Here is a 19,427-nt window from a genome sequence, read left to right on the forward strand (position 1 = left end):
GTTCAAACCCAGCCCCGGCCAAACTGCAACAAAAAAATAGCCGGGCGTTGTGGCGGGCACCTGTAGTCCCAGCTACTCGTGAGGCTGAGGCAAGAGAATCGCTTAAGCCCAGGAGCTGGAGGTTGCTGTGAGCTGTGTGAGGCCACGGCACTCTATGGAGGGCCATAGAGTGAGACTCTGTCTCTACAAAAAAAAAAATAAAAGTAAAAAAAAAAAAATAAAGAATAACTACTATTCCTACTGCAAGAGGCAGCTGCTCCCTATGTGCCAGGTGCTCTGCTGGGTTTTTCCAGCATTTTTAAGCAACTATTTGAGGTAGGCATTATTACCCTAATCTTAGAGAAGAGAAAAAGAAGGCTCAGAGAAATGAGTGTCTTATCCAAGGCAAGATGGTAAGTGGCAGAGCATGGATTCAAATTTAGGTTTGTATGACTCTAAAGTGTGTTCCTTAGTCACTGTAGACTTATCATTTGGAGATTCCTTGCTCAGCTCCCTGAGCCCAGGCTCTCCCTACGCCCCAGGGCCCTGGCCTCAGGCATCTTTTTGTTATCTTTCTAGGTGACTCCCCCAGGGAGCATTTTCTGGGTCCCTGCTACGTTTGTGCTAGGGCAGGAGGAGTTGAGATGAGACTGGCTGCTCCCATCTCCTCAAGGAAACTGCACTTATTTGGGGAGACTAAGTGATTGCTACATAGTGTGTTTGTGCTATAACACAAGAGATGCAACTTGCTTTGGCACCTCCAGAGGATAGTCAACTCTCCCAGGGGGCTCTGGGAAACTAGACAGCCTCTAAGAACCAAAGAATTGGTGCTGTCCAGACACCATAACAGATGGCGGGAAAAAGTTTCTGGCACAGGACTTGACTATACACCCTTCAAATTGTTCCAGGTATGTGGCTGCCTGTTTATAATGAGGAATGGCTGGTGGGCCGCCTCTGGTGCCCGTAGTTGAAATTATGCACCAGATTAGAAGCACAGCAGAGATAAGTGTTGGGGTCTAAGAGAGCTGGAGAGGAGGCTGGGAGTCAGCTGTAGGGAAGAGTAAGGACAAACAGGTCTGGGGCTTCAACCATTCTGTATTTGGACGCTCCCATGCCAGGTTCCAGGCAAGCAGAAGACTCATGCACAAGATCACTGTGGTTTCACTCATTGCATGGGTTAGCCATGGCTGGGGAACAAACTACTTAAGCTACTAAGTAGCTTAAGACAATAGGCCTTTATTATCTCTCATGACTCTGTGGGTATATTGGACAGTTTTCTGGTTAGGGCTGGCTGAGCTGATCCTTTTGTAAGCAGATGGCTTGGCTGGTGCTGAATGGTCCAGGATAGCCTCACTGATACATCTTTTAAGTAGCTTGATGTTGGCTGGGTGGCAAGGATGACTTGGCCACCTGTCTATAGATAGGGTTGGCCCACTTGGTGGCAGTTAGACGGTACCCAAGAGTGGCAAAAGGCAGGGCAGGTCCCAGTGCACAGGCCTCTTGTTGTGTTACCTTTGTTAATGTCTTCTTGGCCAAACCAATTCACATGATAAAGCCTAGATTCAAGGAGTGGAGAAATAGACCCACCTGTTGATGGAAATAATCACATTATAAAGAGGTAGGGCTATAGGAAGGGGAAGAACCCGTAAGCATTTTGCAATCTGCCTACTTACAGGCCCCCATTCCCTTTTTTTCTCTGCACATCATTCCATTGTTCTTTTAGAGCAGTGGTTCTCAACCTCCCAGCTCCAAACTCAGACCTAGACAATCTAAAGTGCAGTTATTTGGTCAAGGATGGGCATGTGACCCAATTCTGGCCAATGAGATCCAGCCTTAGTACTTTTGCTGGAAACTATTGGGAATGAGGTACTTTCTTTCTTCTGAGGCAGCTATGTTAGTAGAATACAGGCCCGAGTTTCTGGAGGCCACGTTTGGCACCACACATGGGGAGTCTGCCTGAGCATTAAGCCAACACTGAGGAAAGCAAATAGAAGGCATTAAGAAAGATAGATTGAGAGGGAAGAAAAGAGATGATGTTGATGGCACCTTGATCAAGCCATTCCTGAACACCTACTCCTGGACTTTTCAGTTAGATGAGCTAACAGATTCCCTTTTTTGTTTAGGCCATTTTGAGTTGGCTTTCTAACTCAACATTTATAACCAAAAGAATCCCGACTAATTCAGCTCCCTCCTTTAATAGTTCTTCCTTTCTGGTCTCAAAGCCCTTCCCATTTGCAGATCTTGACTTGGTCTGGGCATTCCTTTATCCCTGCCTGGGTATATAGTAAGTGCTCAGAAAACACTTACTGAGAGGATCAATAGGAGGGGTTGGGGCCCTTCCTAAGAAAAGGCTGTGGTTACAAGCAGGTAGCTGGCCTCAGGGGGAAGCTCCCAGAGGTGATGGTCTAATAGGTAGCATAAACTCGGCTAGTTGGCCCTAGGGCTGGGGCTCCAAGGAGGAAGAGAGAGAAGAAGGCAGGGTCTAGGAAGAGCCCTGTTACCAGGACAAAGCAGCACCTGGTTCCTAGAACTGGGGACCACAGAAAGCGTGGGGCCCATAGTGCCTTCACTCCTCCTGACTGCTCACTGCCTTCAGCCCTTTATCACCTATTGTATCCTTTCTCTTCTATAATCCTTTCTTCTCTAAGTAGCTAGAGTAACCTTTAGAAAATGTAATCAGGGATCATGGCACACCCCTGCCTAAAACCCTCCAAGGGCTTCCCCCTGTGTTTATGGCAAGGAAATAACAACAGTTGCCGACATCCACACAGGGCTTACTAGGTGCTAGGCACTGTTCTGGGCACTTGGCTTACAATAACTCATTTAATTCACACAATTTCATTACAGCATCACACACACTACTATATCATCCTCATCTTACAGATGAGAAAACTTAGACACAGTGAAGTAAACATCTTGACCAACTAAATATGGATTAAAATCCAAACTCTCTACCAAGGCCTGGAATTCTCTAGTCTTGGAATCTTTGTACAGCTGCCTCTATCTTATCAGCCTAAATGTCACCTCAGAGAGCGGTTCCCTGATCATCTAATTCATAGTGTCTCCAGGCTGAATTTCATCATCCTCTTTTATTATTTTTACATGGATTACTCTTTTATGAAATTATCTTTTTTTTAAATTTATTTTTTATTCTGTCTCACTTTGTCACCCTCGGTAGAGTGCTGTGCTGTCACAGCTCACAGCAACCTCCAGCTCTTGGGCTTAGGCGATTCTCTTGCCTCAGCCTCCTGAGTAGCTGGGATTATAGGTGCCAGCCACAACACCCAGCTATTTTTGTTTTGTTGTTGTTGCAGTTTGGCCGGGGGCCAGGTTCGAACCCGCCACCCTTGGTATATGGGACCGGCGCCCTACTCACTGAGCCACAGGCACTGCCCTTATGAAATTATCTTAATTCATTTTCTTACATACTCTCTGGTTTCTGTCCTGGCCCCCTGTATGCCCCAGGTTGTCAGTCCCTTGAGAGCAGCGACCACATCTATCTGTATCCTATCACCTGGCACAGGTGGGTAGTGGCCCAATAAACATTTAGCACAGGTGGCCCAATAAATATTTATAAATGTGAATGGAGGAAGAGAGAGATGGATGGAGAGAGAGAGGGAGGAAGGGAGAAATAAGGAGAGTGAAAGAGGAAGGGTTGGTTAAGGCCCTGGGTCTTCAGTATCCCCTCTTTCATGACTAGAATGAAGAGCACGGGTCCTAGAGGAAGATAGAGTGGTGAACAGAGAGGAATACAGTGAAGAAATCCTCCAAAGGAGCACAGGGGGTCAGAGGACCTCCCAAGGTTAATCCAGGCCAGGCCCCACACTCAAGTGGGGGACTGTTTCTCCAGTTATGGTTGTCAGATTTGGCAAATAAAAATATAGGATGCATCGTAAAAAGTTTGTATTTCAAATAAACAACAGAAGAGTTTTTAGTGTAAAAGTATGTTGTATGTAATATTGAAGACTTTTTACAACAAATCATTGTTTGCTGTTCAGCTAAAATTCTGATTTACTGGGCTTTCTGTATTTTATCCGCCATCCTAGTCTGGATTCTTGTGCTAAGTGCCACAGGAGATTCCATGGAGCATTAGTCTGCCATTTAAAAAAAATTTTTTTTTGGAACATTTTGTTTTTATTCCTGAATAAGGAAGTACAATCTCTTTATTGATCTAACAGAAGGAGCAGTCCATGGAAACAGCAGCTTGTTAAGAAGAGAAAGACTCCCAGGGGCATATGGAGGGGAGGGCGAGACAAATGCCTTGTCCTGAGCTCAAAGTGGGCTTTGAGAACCTCCTGTGCCCTTGAATTTTCCTGCTCAAGCCCAGGCTTGAGTGGTATCTATGTTCCTTGGTGCTGCTAAAGAGGGCAGAAGAGAAAGGCTCAGCCTGCAAAGAAAAGATTTACGGGAATGCTACCTTATTCAATGATTCTCCCATTCATTCAGCCTCCCTGAGTGGCTGGCTGCAGAGACTCAGAGGTGCACGGCAGAGAGAGCTGTCCTGGAGGGTCTCTATAGATGGGGAAGTAAAATTTGACCCCAGGACCAAGAAGTGAAGCCTGCTTCCATATCTGTCTTCCTGGGTAAATGGAAAAAAAGCATTTCTTTCCCTATCTTCTCTCTCTCCTTTTTTCTCCATTCTCTCACTATTCCCCTATCTCTTCCATCTTCCTCTCTCACTTTCCCAGACATTTGTCACCTCAAAACTAGTGACCTTGTAACCAACCAGTACCATAAAGGAACAATTATTGGTGCATGCAGACTGGGGACCTGGTTTTGGACTTACTTCCCTTGTCTCTCTAAGACCACCCACTGCAACCAGAAGCCCAACACCATCTGTCTCAGCCAGTGGTTCATTTGCACGCTCTTCTCTAATTAACTGATACAAAGTCACTGGGGCCTCTCATCTTAACGCTCCCCTTCTCATCTTACTGTAGGTGTCCCACTAGGTCCAGTATCCTGGGATTCTCTAACTTAGTGCTGCCTTCTAACCTTGTCTGCTCAATTATTCCTCAATAAAATGTCCATAGGTGATTTCCTCTGGCTTGGGGTTAAAAGACCTAGGTTCAAGCCTGGGCATCGTCACTGACAAACTGTGTGATTTAGTGCCTTATGTGAGTTCTTTGCCTCTCTGAGACTCAGTTCCTATGTTTATAAAATGGGAATACTTCTCAGGATGAGGTCCTTATGAGAATATTCTGTAGTGGCTAATAGGGATTCTTAAGCCAGTTAGCCTGAGTCAAGTCCTTTCTTTTTCACTACCAGCACATGCCCTGGGCAAATTACCTATTTTCCTTTCCTGAATTGGTTAGAGTAAATCTGAATAATTAGTGAATAAGTCAAATAAATGCATATGTGTAAAAACAGGCAGAACAATGCTTTGCATATTAAGTGCCTAACAAATGCCAGCTGTAATGCATAATAAGCTATTAAAGTCTTTTATCCAAACGGCTATCATTATTATTACCAAATGAGTATTTGGGCACAATCTGAGACAAACCAGCTGAGTACAGCTTTTGCTCAGGGGACATAAGTTCCTTATGAAAAGAGTACAGTCTTAACCTCGCTAAGCCTCAGGGTCCTCATCTGTAAAATGGCAATAACAACCTCAACTGCCTACTTCCCAGGAAAGCTCAAGGGCCTGGCCCCTTGTAAGCATTTAAAAAGTATTTGTTGGCAGCGCCTGTGGCTCAAGGAGTAGGGCGCCGGTCCCATATGTCGGAGGTGGTGGGTTCAAACCCAGCCCCGGCCAAAAACCACACACACACACAAAAAGGATTTGTTGACTATATGGACCATTCAGGGCAATAGTGGCATGGCAAGCTGCAGAGTTCTGTCCTGAGCAACATCTGTGCTGCTTGCCGTCCATGAGACTTGATGCAGCAGAGGCCTATAGAATGCAGTGAATGAAAACTGAATAAGCTGATAGTCTGCGTGGTGTGCTGGTCAGCACTTCATATTTGGTTAACAGGCACTCTTATACTCTGAGTGAGAGTACATCAGTACCTCCTTTTTGGAGGATCATTTTTAGGTCTACTTATCAGTTTTGAAAAAGCATACAAGTTGATCTGGTAGTTCCATTTACAGCAAATCATCTCCCATACAGCCTGGCTCAAGTGTTCCAAGATTTATAGAGATAGCGTGTTCACTGTGGCTCTTTGCAATAGTGAAAATCTGGAAGCAATCTAAATGCCCCTTAATAGGGGACTAGATAAATTGTGATACATCTATATTATGGACTATGCAGCTGTTAAAAAGATAAAGTAAATCTAAATGCACAAACATAGAGATTTCAAGATGTTAATTAACTAGACAAACAACAAAAAAGCCCAAGTTGGCAGAGATATGCATTTAATATAATAATACTTGTGGGGTAAAAAGTATCTGTTTGTATCTTGTTAAAAAATTATTCAATGATGCTCGTTTTAATACTAAAGAAGATGCAATCAGGACCATCACCATAGGACCACCTCAATTGGGTCCTGCAAAAAGGGGAGATTGGGCTCAATTTTGAATACAGCATGGGCAAATGGAAATTTACAGTCCAGGAGCACGGTAGGAGACGCCTCCGGGCCTGGCGTCTTAAATTATTAAGACGAAACATTGGGTGAGAAGGGACTCTGGTTAAATCAACTTAATAGGATTCTTAGTGAGAAGAGGACTGAGTGATCAGACATCACGTGGGGGACGGTAGGGGCTGAAGAATCCATCAGATACCAAAGGTGATTGGATATCAAGGGTAGGGCTTCTTGCCAAAGTGATTTAGTAGGGTTTTTGGTTAAAACTAGATTTTATAAGGGCACAAATTGGCCTAGGAGAATGTTCAGTATCCTGACCAAAGTTCGGCCAAGCAAAGAATTTGTCAGTCTGCATAGGTAATATCCGGAAGGCAGTATGCCAAAGTTAATGGTGGTTCTCTCTGAGGAAATTAACTGTAAATTAAAATTTTAATTTTAATGGAGGAAGGGAAAGATGGAGGAGGGGGTCTTGGAGGGAGGGAGAAATGGAAAGAAGGAGAGATGGAGAGAGGGAGAGATGAAGGGAGGGAAAGAGGAAGGAAGAAAGAAATAAAAGAAGGGAGGGAGGGAAGGGAACTCTTTTATTTAAAGCCCAGAGGCCCTATTTGGAATCTGGTCAATGCCACTGTGAGACTCAAGGAAACAATTCACTTTCGGGGCCATAACTTCCCGTTGTGTTAACTGACAACCATACTACCTCCCCAACAGTGTTGTGATTTGAAAAGGAGGAAGTCATGGATATAAAAACTGGTCAGAGCAGGGACAGATCATTGTAGCAGTCAAGAAGAACAATCCAAGAGTTGAGGCTAACCTTAAGCTTAACCTTGAAAGATCTGGCAAAACACGGATTTGTTGAATTCCTTGACTGTTTCTTCCTAACACTTAATTGGGGACTTCTAATTACTCAACTTCCGCGTGAGTTGCGCGGCAGAAGCCTGGAGCACGCGCAGTGCAAGCACCTTAGGTGGAGCCCCGCCCACGTACTACAACTTCCGGCAGGCTTCGCTTACGTCTCAGGGGCGGCGCCGACTGCTGACGTGCGCAGTTGCGCGGGGAATTTCGAGTGGTAGTGGAACGCCGGAGGCCAGTGGGTGGCGGACCCCCAGTGTCTTCACTTGCGACCATGGACTCCTTGGCTGAGCCTCGGTGGCCTCCGGGCCTGGCGGTCATGAAGGTGAGTGATTCGGGGGCTTCTGGGTGTCCAAGGGAGGCCAGCCCTGCCTGGATGAGAAGGTACGAGGCGCGAACGGCGAACTGGGCCTGAGGACCCGGCTTTGTTATGTTACTAAACGATCGAGTGGCTCAGGGCCCTAGTTCCCTCCTCCGAGGAGAGACAGCCACTGACCTCGGTCCCTCACGGTGAGCTGAGGTTGGCCGTCTTATGGAGCCAAATATTCTGAGATTCACTCACAACAGTAACAATAACATCGAGAACAATGACAGTTACAGCTATTTGAGAGTTAAGCATGTGCCAAGCACTAATGTAAACAGTGACCCGGACGTTATTTTGGTGGACATTGTATCAAATAATATTTGTTTAATTACGTCGCCAAGTGGGTAGCCTTTTTTTTTTTTAATTAAACCATAGCTGTGTACATTAATGCAGTCATGGGGTATTATATACAATTGAAATATTTTATATACAATTTGAAATATTTTCATCAAACTGGTTAACATAGCCTTCACGGCGTTTTCTTAGTTATTCTGTTAAGACGTTTATATTCAATACTTAGTAAATTTCACATGTACCCTTGTAAGATGCACCGTAGGTGTGATCTCACCAATTACCCTCCCTCCACCCATCCTCCCCCCTCCTCTCTCCTCCCTCTCCCCTTCTTCTTGGGCTGTAATTGGGTTATAGCTTTCAAGCTATAAATTGGTTTCATAGTAGGGCTGAGTACATTGGATACTTTTTCTTCCATTCTTGAGATATTTTGTTAAGAAGAATATGTTCCATTGCTGAGTCATGGAAGAAGCCTCTTTTTTTATGCCCTTTCATTTCCTCTCATAACTCTTTAAGCCAAGGGCTGGTTTGCCCTAACATACTGCTCCAACTCCCCGCAAATGTTCTAACTCTGCTCTAATAATTGCTCACCTCTCTGTCCTTTAAAATATCAGGACTCAAGCACTAGTCTTTCATTTCACTGAATTATTTTATTTTAGTAACATTTTTGTGGCCACTTGGTTTCCGCAAGGCACACCAGTTTCCCTTAACAGGAGTGGCGGGCCCTGGATTCTGGTGGGCCCTGGATTCCTGATAGGTTTGCTCAAGAGCAGTTGTACTTTTCTGTGCTGGCTGAGAATTGTTTGCTTGGTTTTTCTTCTTGCTCTGTGATTATTTCTGTTTGTGACTGTGGGTAAGATAACTTGCTCCTCCTGTTCCTATGTTTTGTGAACTTGAGGATTATAGTATCTGTTCTGCTGACCTTGAGGATTTAAGTGAAGGCTAAATGAAGAAGAGGGCTTTGTTCAACCTGTTGTCATTAATGCCATCTACAGTGCTTGGGGACTTGAAATATTCCTATGGTGAGAAGCCGACATTGTAGAAGGATCAAGAAACCTGTGGTTTTGACGTTGTGGTCTCCTTGGCACCAAGATACAATGCAGAAGGGCATAGATTTGAGTTCCGGTGATTCTGGTTAAATCTGGTTTTTGCATTTTATTAATTATATTACCTTTGAGTCAGTTACTTCTCTGAGCCTGAATTTCCTTAATTATTAATATAAATTAGAGGTAAAAATAAACAATTGATAAAGTTATTTAACTGAGTTGATCTATGTGTGTACTGATCTTGATGTAAAGTGGGTGCTCAAAAATTATGTGCTAATAGATTGAAAGTATACAGAATGTGGTAAGCATTCAACTAATGTTATGTAAAAAATATATATCTTTATTATTATTAGCACTTACCATGTGCTAAACGTTTCTCTCCCCTTTTCATTTGTTGTTGTGAATAACGAATTGTTACAATTGTAAAGATGTGGAAACAACCCATTGCCCTTAATGAATGGATTAATAAATTGTGGTATATGTATGCCATGGAATACTATTCAGCTATAAAAAGAAGGTTTTTGTTTTTTTGAGGCAGAGTCTCACTATGTTGCCCTGGGTAGAATGCCGTGGCATCACAGCTCACAGCAACCTCAAACTCTTGGGCTTAAGCAATTCTCTTGCCTTAGCCTCCCAAGTAGCTGGGACCACAAGCGCCCACCACAACGCCTGACTATTTTTTTGTTGCAGTTGTCATTGTTGTTTAGCAGGCCTGGGCCGGGCTGGAACCTGCCAGCCTTGGTGCATGTGGCTGGCACTGTAACCACTGAGCTACGGTCGCCTGTATCTTTTCTTAACAACCTGGAGGCATTGGAGAACATTCTCGTAAGTGAAGTATCTTAAGAATGGAAAAGCAAGCATCACATGTACTTAGTACTAAATTGAAACTAGTAGATTAACAACTGCATGCTCACATGAGAGAAAAGATCAATTAAGTTCAAGTGGGGGGGGAGGGAAAGAGGTACATTGCACAGGTATATGGCACACTTCCTGGACGAAGGACACGGCTACAATTTGGACTTTAACCTTACAAAAGCAAACTTTGTAACCTAATTGCATGTTCCCTCATATTAACCTGAAATAAAAAAAATAAAAAAGTATAACTATTAAGAAAAACATCAAATTAGATAAATAGAGTGAAAGAGCTCTGTAGCCTGTAGAGGTCCTGCTTAAATGTGTAGATTTAAGCATATTGCACATACTCTCATGACTTTAGTCTTCTTTGGAGGCAGGTTCCACATCTTCTCTATCTTCGATACCTCACCACAGCATTAAATGTAGAGTTCAGCACTAGAGGGTGTGTTCAACCAGAGAGTCGAGTGAGCCTGTATTTCGCTCACATTAGAATTAATGGAATCTTAAAGTTGGAAAGTCAGCTCCCTCTAGTATTTTAATCCCTCTTATAACATATCTGCTGATTTTTTTTTTTAATCTAATTTTTGTTTCAACCCCTCCAGGGTCAAAGAACTATTTGCTTCCAAAAGCAGATTTGACTGTTCAAAGTTTTTTCTTCTATTGAATAGAAATCTGACTCAGAATCTGTGGTTCCTAACCTAGGATCCATGGAAAAACTTTGGAGTCTCAAATTATTTATAAAATTTTTGTCTGCATGTATGTTTTTCTGAGAAGGGAGTTCATAGTTTCCATCCAGTTTTCAGAGAGATCTGTAACCCCCAAGACTTAAGAATAGTTTTATAATTATTGTCTTTTCACCCATTTTTTGCTTCCCCCTTGTGCTTTCTCTCTAAAGAAATAAATCCTGGGGTATCTACTGACCACTCTCTCTTCTGGCATTGTTATTCTTCTCTTTTCTTTTCTTTTTGGTTGAGGCACAGTGTGATGCGCATGTTGCTGTCTCGGAATAGCATGACTGGAAATTTGTACAAGGAAGTTATAGCTCATCTAGTGCCAGGTCACCTTCCACAAATTGTGCTCTGCAGGCCTTTCAGAATCACTTTGTCTTGTGATAAGGATGGCATAGATAAGAAAGTGTAATGGACTGGTTCTGACTCTGGTCTTGCCTTTGCTCTTAACTGATCTTCAACATAACCCTTTAGCTTTTTGTGTCTGTGGTAGTTTTTATCCAGAATAATGGAAGATTGTGGCATTTAATGTTTATTTCCCTGATTTTACTGTAACAAAAATTTATTGTTTTTGACCAATTATATATGTAATGTTGTACACAGTAGAGAAAAATTAAAATTCAGAGTAAGATAAAGGAGAAAGTGAAAATTGCTCGTAATTCTACCACCCAGAGATAATTATTGTTAAAGCTTTTATCTTATTTTCCTTCAGTTTTTGTACATTTAAAGTTTGGGATCACCTCAGAGTCAATTTTTTGTGTTTGACCCAGCCACTCAGGAATCCTATAGCCTTTATCTTTATTTTATTTATTATTATTATTATTTTTAGACAGAGCCTCAAGCTGTTGCCCTGGGTAGAGTGCTATGGCATCACAGCTCACAGCAACCTCCAACTTCTAGGCTTAAGCGATTCTCTTGCCTCAGCCTCCCAAGTAGCTGGGACTACAGGCTCCCGCCACAATGCCCGGCTATTTTTTGGTTGCAGATGTCATTGTTGTTTGGCAGGCCTGGGCCAGATTCAAACCTGCCAGCTCTGGTGTATGTGTTTGGCCCCTTAGCTGCTTGAGGTACAGGCGCCAAGCCAGCCTTTATCTTTAAAACTGGGATACTGATGCTATGGACTTTGTTAAGATTGTTATGAAGATTAAAGTACAGAGTTGCCATTATTATGTATTATTGCTATAGATATGGTTTCTGACTTTAAAAAGTTACCTATGGCTCCTTGCCTGTAGCTCAAATGGCTAAGGTGCCAGCCACATACACCAGAGCTGGCAGGTTTAAATCTGGCCTGGGCCTGCCAAACAATGACAACTACAACCAAAAAATAGCCGGGAGTTGTGGCGGGCACCTGTAGTCTTAGCTACTCAGGGGGCTGAGGCAAGAGAATCCTTTAAGCCCAGGAGTTGGAGGTTGCTATGAGCTGTGACACCATGGCACTCTATCTAGAGCAATAGCCTGAGGCTCTGTCTCAAAAAAAAAAGTTACCTATTAAAACATGAACATTTTTCTGTGGCATTATTCTTTGAAAGAATGTTTTTTAATGGCTATATAATATTTCATCACATGGACCATTAGTGACATTAGCATTTTTTGTTTAAATTTTTAAAATTTAGCTAATAGATTCACATGGTTCAAAAAATACATAAAATGGAAAATAAAAGTTTCCCTCCCACCATGGTTCCTCTTCACTTGTCTAGTTCTCTAACCCTTAGTGACTGTTAGTTATTATGTATCTTTTCTTATGTATCTTTTTTAGAATTTCTTTATAAATATGATAAAAAATACATTCTTACCCCTCCTTTTTAAACAAAAGGTAGCATACCAATCGTTTTCTCATCTCAGCAATCTTTTCATTCATATCAATACAAAAGAGAGCTTTTTCTTTTAAAAAAAAACTGGTCGGTATTCTGTTGGATGGAATAACATTGTGTTTTTTTTTTTTTTTGTAGAGACAGAGTCTCACTTTATGGCCCTCGGTAGAGTGCCGTGGCCTCACACAGCTCACAGCAACCTCCAACTCCTGGGCTTACGCGATTCTCTTGCCTCAGCCTCCCGAGTAGCTGGGACTACAGGCGCCCGCCACAACGCCCGGCTATTTTTTTGGCATAACATTGTGTTTTAAATGATTTAAAAGATTTTAGAATAGCAAGAATGGTCCTTTTCTGTTCAGATTGCATTCTAGAATGCGTCTATGTGACTTTGCAGATTGTCCACTTCTTCACCTTCCTCTGCTGTCACTGGCCCCAGCTATTTCCAGGGCTTCCTCATTTGGCTTCACTGTGTGGTAGTAACATGCGGAAAGCACTGGACTGCCAGTGGGGAGATAGGAATTTTGGTTTTTGCTGGACTCATGCCAGCACTGTGTGCCTGCTCTGGATATGCTTCCTTATTTGTGAAGTAGGATTTTTAATTAGGTAATTTCTAATATTGGGCTTTAATAGGCTCTGATTCGGTTCTTCACCTGTGTGTAGCTAGTGTTACTGGTACCTTTCACCCAACAGTGACTAGGGCGTGAATTCTGAAGAGGAGACTTGGAGGAAAAGCTGGGAACATGTGGGAAGAGGACCAGAAATGGCTTGCAGTATGGCATAGGGATCTGCAGTATCAGCTTTATCTAGCTAAAGCAATGTGGATAACCTGAGGTTAAATGTGGAAGAGTCATAAAAGGGAGTTTTTCCCTCTGTTCGTCAAGATCCCTTTGCACTTTATCTGGAGTTAGCTTTTACTTATGTATATTTGACAACGATATGTTACTGAATGAATTTTTTAGTGAATGGAGAGAAAAGTTCTGTGGTGGACCTTCCAATCTTTTTTTTTTTTTTTTGTGGTTTTTGGCCGGGGCTGGGTTTGAACCCGGCACCTCCAGCATTTGGGACTGGCGCCCTACTCCTTGAGCTACAGGAGCCGCCCCAGACCTTCCAATCTTGGTGTCTTTCTGATATGTATATATTCTGATATGTATGTATGTGTTTTTTGCATTTCAGACAATAGATGATTTGCTTCGTTGTGGAATTTGCTTTGAATATTTTAACATTGCAATGATAATTCCTCAATGTTCACATAACTGTAAGTATGTTTCGTTTCTGTGAATTAGTAAATTGTAAGTTTTACAGAAGGTAGTGTTAATTTAACAATAAAGGTAAGTACACATATTCATTTCTCACCTTTAGCTCCTCTATCTTGAAGTTTTCACAAGGTCTTTTTCATTACCTCCCTCTTGAATATTGAAGTTTTTACAAGTCTCCTATATTCTTTCTTTCTTTTTTTTCTTTTTTGAGACAGAATCTCACTATGGTGCCCTTGGTAGAGTGCTGTGGCATCACAGCTCACAGCAACCTCAAACTCTTGGGTTTGAGCGATTCTCTTGCCTCAGCCTCCCAAGTAGCTGGGACTACATGCATCTGTCACAACGCCCACTATTTTTTTTTTATTGTTGTCATCATTGTTGTTTAGCTGGCCTGGCTGGGTTCGAACCCACCAGCCCCGGTATATGTGGCCAGCACCCTAACTGCTGAACTACGGGCGCCAAGCCAAGGCTCCTATTTTTTCTACCACATTCCCCTTGGATATTTTTACGACTTTTATAGCATTTATCCTATAAAATAAAAATTTTGGTCACAATGTGTGGCTTTTTGTCAAGTACTTTTACATGTTAAATTTCAGAATTTTTGTTTTTAGCATAGTAACAGATAGGTGGTTCGACCAAGTAGTTACTTGTTGTTTATAGAATTTCAAATTTTAAAAATCTGTAGCAATATGAATATTTCCCCATGGGAGAATTCTGCCATTGAAGAGTGTTATAGGCAGTTTTATAATTTAACTGCTGTGTTATGCTGGGAAGATTCATATTGGAATTTGAGTGACGTATATGAACATTTTTCTTTCTTTGAGTCAATTATATAAACATTTTTCATATTGTAGCTTGAGGTATTTAGCATATGGGGGTTAGCCTATCTTTGTTCAGGAGCTGTCCAGTTTATGGATTATTTAGGTTGGTGATCTTTCTTGTTCTCTATTTTCAAGTTAATTTGTCTTGTAAAGTTAAAAACCAGTCAAATTAGGCTTAAAATATGGTTTTAGTGGGTAGTACCATTGGGGAAAAGTTTCTGTAGAGAAGACCTAAGAGGATGGCAGTTTATGTGTATGTAGTTTTAACTCTTAGTGCAGATATGAGGTGGATATGTGTACCTTTGGTTAACATTTCTTTAAATGTAAATATCTGGTCAGTAATTCCTACATTGGAAAATGGTCGTGGGAATTAAATGTGCAGAAATCGGTGTCTGGCACATTATAGGTCCTTCATACGTGATAGTTTCCTTCCAGCCCAGCCAGATTCACATTAAAAACCGAGATAAGTTTGGGTGTTGTTTCAATACAGGGACTGACAATTAAGTTTGTGAACTCATCCTAGTAAAAGTGCGACATTCCTCGTTGCTCAGTATCATCATGGTTACCTTCTAAGTCCTATCCTTGGGAAACTATATACTGACACCAGCACTTAGTCCACCCTTCAAATCAATTTTGGAACTCTTTTTCTGGAATTGCTATTAGAGCTTTTGTTGTACCAGCATTGTCAATTAAGAGAGCAAACTCAATCCTAGAAAAACTCCTTTAAAGGCTGGATGAGGCACTGGTGTTGATGCAGAGCTCCCCAAGGGGAATACATCTTAGGGTGACCATAGTGATATGCAGCAGTGAAGTATGTAGGACTTCTTCTAGGGTGAGTTGGAGAACTTAATTGTGCTACTTTTTATGCATGTATATGCATATAAACATACATAACAAATGCTTTGTTGTGTTATTTTATATAAATTTATCTAGTAAATTAACAGGAAAGATGAAAGTTTTTATCTTACTTTCACTTATTTCTTTTCCAGTACTCTTCCTTTTTTATGTAGATTGTGGAGTTTCTATAAGATGTGAGAATCATGTATGAAGAACTTTTTATTTTAGAATTTTTTGCAAAACAGGTTTACTGGCAATTGATTCCTTCAATTTTTATTTGTCTGAGAAATCCTTTTTTCTCGTTCACTTTTGAAGAATATTTTCACAGGATATACAATTTTTTTTTTTAATTTATTTTTATTTATTTATTTATTTTTTTTGTAGAGACAGTCTCACTTTATGGCCCTCGGTAGAGTGCCATGGCATCACACAGCTCACAGCAACCTCCAACTCCTGGGCTTAAGCGATTCTCTTGCCTCAGCCTCCCAAGCAGCTGGGACTACAGGCGCCCGCCACAACGCCTGGCTATTTTTTGGTTGCAGTTTGGCCGGGGCCGGGTTTGAACCCGCCACCCTCGGTATATGGGGCCGGCGCCTTACTGACTGAGCCATAGGTGCTGCCTAGGACATACAATTTTATATATGTGTTGTTTTTACAGTGGTGTTTTTCTTTTAATATTTCACTGTACTCTGTTTTTGCTTCTGGAGTTAGTGAGGAGAAGTCACATGTAATTCTTATTTTTGCTCCTCTCTAGGCAAGATGTTTTATCCCCTAGCTTCTTTTGAAATTGTTCCCTTAATCTTCAATTTTCTGTTTTTTGAATATGATATGCTAAGGTATAGTGGCATATCATCTGATTTGGGTTTTTTTTTAATTTATTTGTTTATTTTGGCATTTATTCTGCTTGATGCTCTTTGGTTTTCCTGGGTAAAGCAGAGGTCCTCAAACTTTTTAAACAGGGGGCCAGTCACTTCTGCTTTTTCTTTGACTGGGATGGTGTTTTATACTGTCTTGAGTGTGTGGCAAATTTAGTTTTATGCCTATTTCCTGCTTAAATTGTTAGGATTTATATTGAATTGTGTTGTAATTGCGTCACTACTTTGTTAGCACCTTGAAGTCAAGAACCTTCCCTTATATAGTGTTCTTTTCTTAGTGCTTGCCACAAAAATGCTTGTTAAATGTGGGATGATGGCTATCATTTACAGATAGCCTAATTTGATAGCCTGGGAATATATTATATCTTAAGTGTATATATCTTATTTCAAAATATGTATGTGTACATATCTTTGAATGGTAGGCAGTAGAGAAAATGTCTAGCATATTTATCCAATACCCAGCCCAGGTCTAGCTTATGCGTTTCCTGTGTTTTGCAGGTAGAGTACACAGAGAGTGATAAATGTTTATCATGGAGTTGTGATAGCCTAGGGATCATTATATTTGATATATTTCCCTTTCCTAAAAATGCTATTTAATTACATGTGTAAATGAGCATATATTAGAAAGTACTAGACATTTAAAGCTATGATAATATACCCTAACAGTGTCCTTGTGATGTTTTTTAGATCAATAAAGTCAGGGGCCTTCATGACTCAGTTTTGTGCATTGAAAAAAAATACTCCCTAGATCAGCGGTTCTCAACCTGTGGGTTGCGACCCATAGGAACTGTATTAAAGGGTCCCAGCATTAGGAAGGCTGAGAACCACTGCCCTAGATGATGGAAATTCTCTAGGGGTTAAGTCAGATTTTGTTAGAAGTCAGATTCCTGTATTACTTAATTAATTTAATGTGTTGTATTTTGTGTTTTTGCAGACTGTTCTCTCTGTATAAGAAAATTTCTATCCTATAAAACTCAGTGTCCAACTTGTTGTGTGGTGAGTTTTTCTTTTTTTCTAACTTATTGATTGGTGCAAGTATTTCTACTTTACACACAAGAGCCCAGGAGAAGATGTGTAGCTACTGAAGTACTTCTGAAGCACATGTAGGGAGAACTGGGCTTTGTTGAATTTTCCATTAAGATTGATCATAATCTAAATGTATTTTAGGAAGTAAAAAACTAATTTTAAGAGCCAGGACACAGCACTTTTAAATTATTATAACCCATGTTTTTCTGGCTCCTATGTTTTTATTATTTCCCACCTTTGGTGAAAACTCTGAAGCTAAGATTAGTCATTTGCAAAGGACTTGTCTAGTATTTGTGCAGAAGGCAAAGATTCATGGTCCTTGGGCTTAACCCAGTGTAACAGGTAGCATTATCTCTTTCCAAACCAGATCCTCAGGGAAAACACTTAGAAATTTTGTTATTATAGTTCCTGAAACTTTTCAAGTAGTGGTAACAGGTGCAATGGTAGACTAAAAGGAAATTAAACATAAGTGGAAAGGAAATTAGACTGTGAGGTCTGACAGAAAGGACATTGGGACTATCTAGAGGGGTTGGCTAGTTTGGCTGGTAATTGTGTCAGGATGTCATCGAACTTCTCTGAACTATTTCTCTGTGTAAAAAATTGTTCAGTTTGTTTCACAAACCTCAAATCTTTACAACTGTGCGAAAGTGCCTTTGTCAAGATGATATCATTGCTGAGATAAACTGTGTATTATTCATGCTAAATAAGTACTGGATTTGTCATTTTTGTCTTGTATTCCTGAAAACCAATCTTGTTTTTGAACTCTCCATGAACACTTAATACCTCTTCCAATGTTATTACTTAAAGGAGCATTTTTCTTCTGTTTTTCAGGAGAAATTTTTGGGAAAGCTGAGTGCTAGCACTGTGAAGAAAGATTCTTGCTCGTGTTAGGTATTGTCTTAGTACAAAGTGTATGTGATTTTAACAGGCTCTTTGGAGAGCTTTTATTAGACTTCTAGTCAGCAGATACTGATTCACTATTTTAAAATTCCATATTTGTATGAGATAAATGAAATTTATTTCAAGGCTTTCTTGGAAGACTTAGTGGAATGGAGAAACTCAGGAGGATGGGTCAGACATTTTCAAAAACAAGATTATGACAAGTTAATGATTGTTTTTGACCTTTTTTTTTTTTTTTTCCTAGACTGTTACAGAGCCGGACCTAAAAAATAACCGCATATTAGACGAACTGGTAAAAAGCTTGAATTTTGCACGGTATGGTTTTTATTTTGTGACTAACCTCTAACTACTTTTGCCTTTTATATGTGTTTCCACTTTACTCTGTGCACTTTTGGATTAGGAAACGCAGTGTTGCATGTTTTGAGTCAAAATGAAGAGAGGTGACAGTGGAAAACCTAATAGTAATAAGATTTTATTTCTTAACAGAAATTCTCCCATTATAAAGAACAATTAAGAGTTAAAATGCAAATGTGAGGATTTCTTTACTTTTGGGTGGTATGTCACTCTTTGTTTGTCTTGTATTTTGTTGCCCTGGCTCTAGAATGAATCATTTCTCCAAAGAGCTCCTTTTATTGGAGAATGTTATTTGGAAACCATAAACTGGGACAGAGAATGCTTGTTTCTACTGGGGTGTCATTGCTCTAGGCCCGCTAAGTGGACAGAGCTTGGTTGTATATATATACATATGTATGTGTGTATATGTGTGTGTTAACCCATGTATGTACACATATCTGTAGTTGGTTGTGTTATATATTAATCCACTAATTCTTAAGAGTTATTCGAGATGTATTAAACGATGTGCCATGTGAAATACTTACTTGATTGTATTTTATAAAGCTCAGATTTGCAGCTTTACTTTGTTGCTGTCAAATGCATGCATGTGTGAGTTTGGTTACCCAAAAAAATATTAAAAGGCTTGTTTTACAAACAATATCTTGAATTATTTTTAGTCTTAATCATGCAAGTCAAGTAAGAATTTTTATTAAGAACATATTGTATTTAGATAATAGTCTAGGACCTCCATACTTAAGTACAGTCATGTGTTGTTTAACAGTAGGGATTTATTCTCGGAAATGTGTCATTAGGTTACTTTGTCATTGTGTGAACATGACAGTGTACTAAACAAACCTAGATGGTATAGCCTACTACATACCTAGGCTACATAGTATAGCCTCTTGTTCCCAGGCTACAAATAGCATGTTACTATACTG

General features: G+C 40.7%; 1 protein-coding gene across 3 annotated transcripts in view; it reads left to right on the forward strand.

Annotated features, from left to right (window-relative positions):
* The first annotated feature begins 7,523 nt into the window (after positions 1 to 7,523).
* The window catches only part of RAD18 (RAD18 E3 ubiquitin protein ligase), a 113,703-nt gene continuing 101,799 nt past the window's right edge, over positions 7,524 to 19,427 (forward strand). For 2 of the 3 annotated variants that reach the window (XM_053599344.1, XM_053599343.1), the window contains exons 1-4: positions 7,530 to 7,671; positions 13,615 to 13,696; positions 17,165 to 17,226; positions 18,401 to 18,471. In XM_053599344.1, the coding sequence (XP_053455319.1) occupies positions 7,621 to 7,671; positions 13,615 to 13,696; positions 17,165 to 17,226; positions 18,401 to 18,471 (266 nt within the window). In that variant the 5' untranslated portion in view covers positions 7,530 to 7,620. Of the gene's footprint in view, positions 7,672 to 13,614; positions 13,697 to 17,164; positions 17,227 to 18,400; positions 18,472 to 19,427 lie in introns of all 3 variants that reach the window. The other variant, XM_053599342.1, reaches the window with a different exon arrangement.

This window comes from Nycticebus coucang, chromosome 8 (assembly GCF_027406575.1).
Source record: "Nycticebus coucang isolate mNycCou1 chromosome 8, mNycCou1.pri, whole genome shotgun sequence".
NCBI lineage: Eukaryota > Metazoa > Chordata > Mammalia > Primates > Lorisidae > Nycticebus > Nycticebus coucang.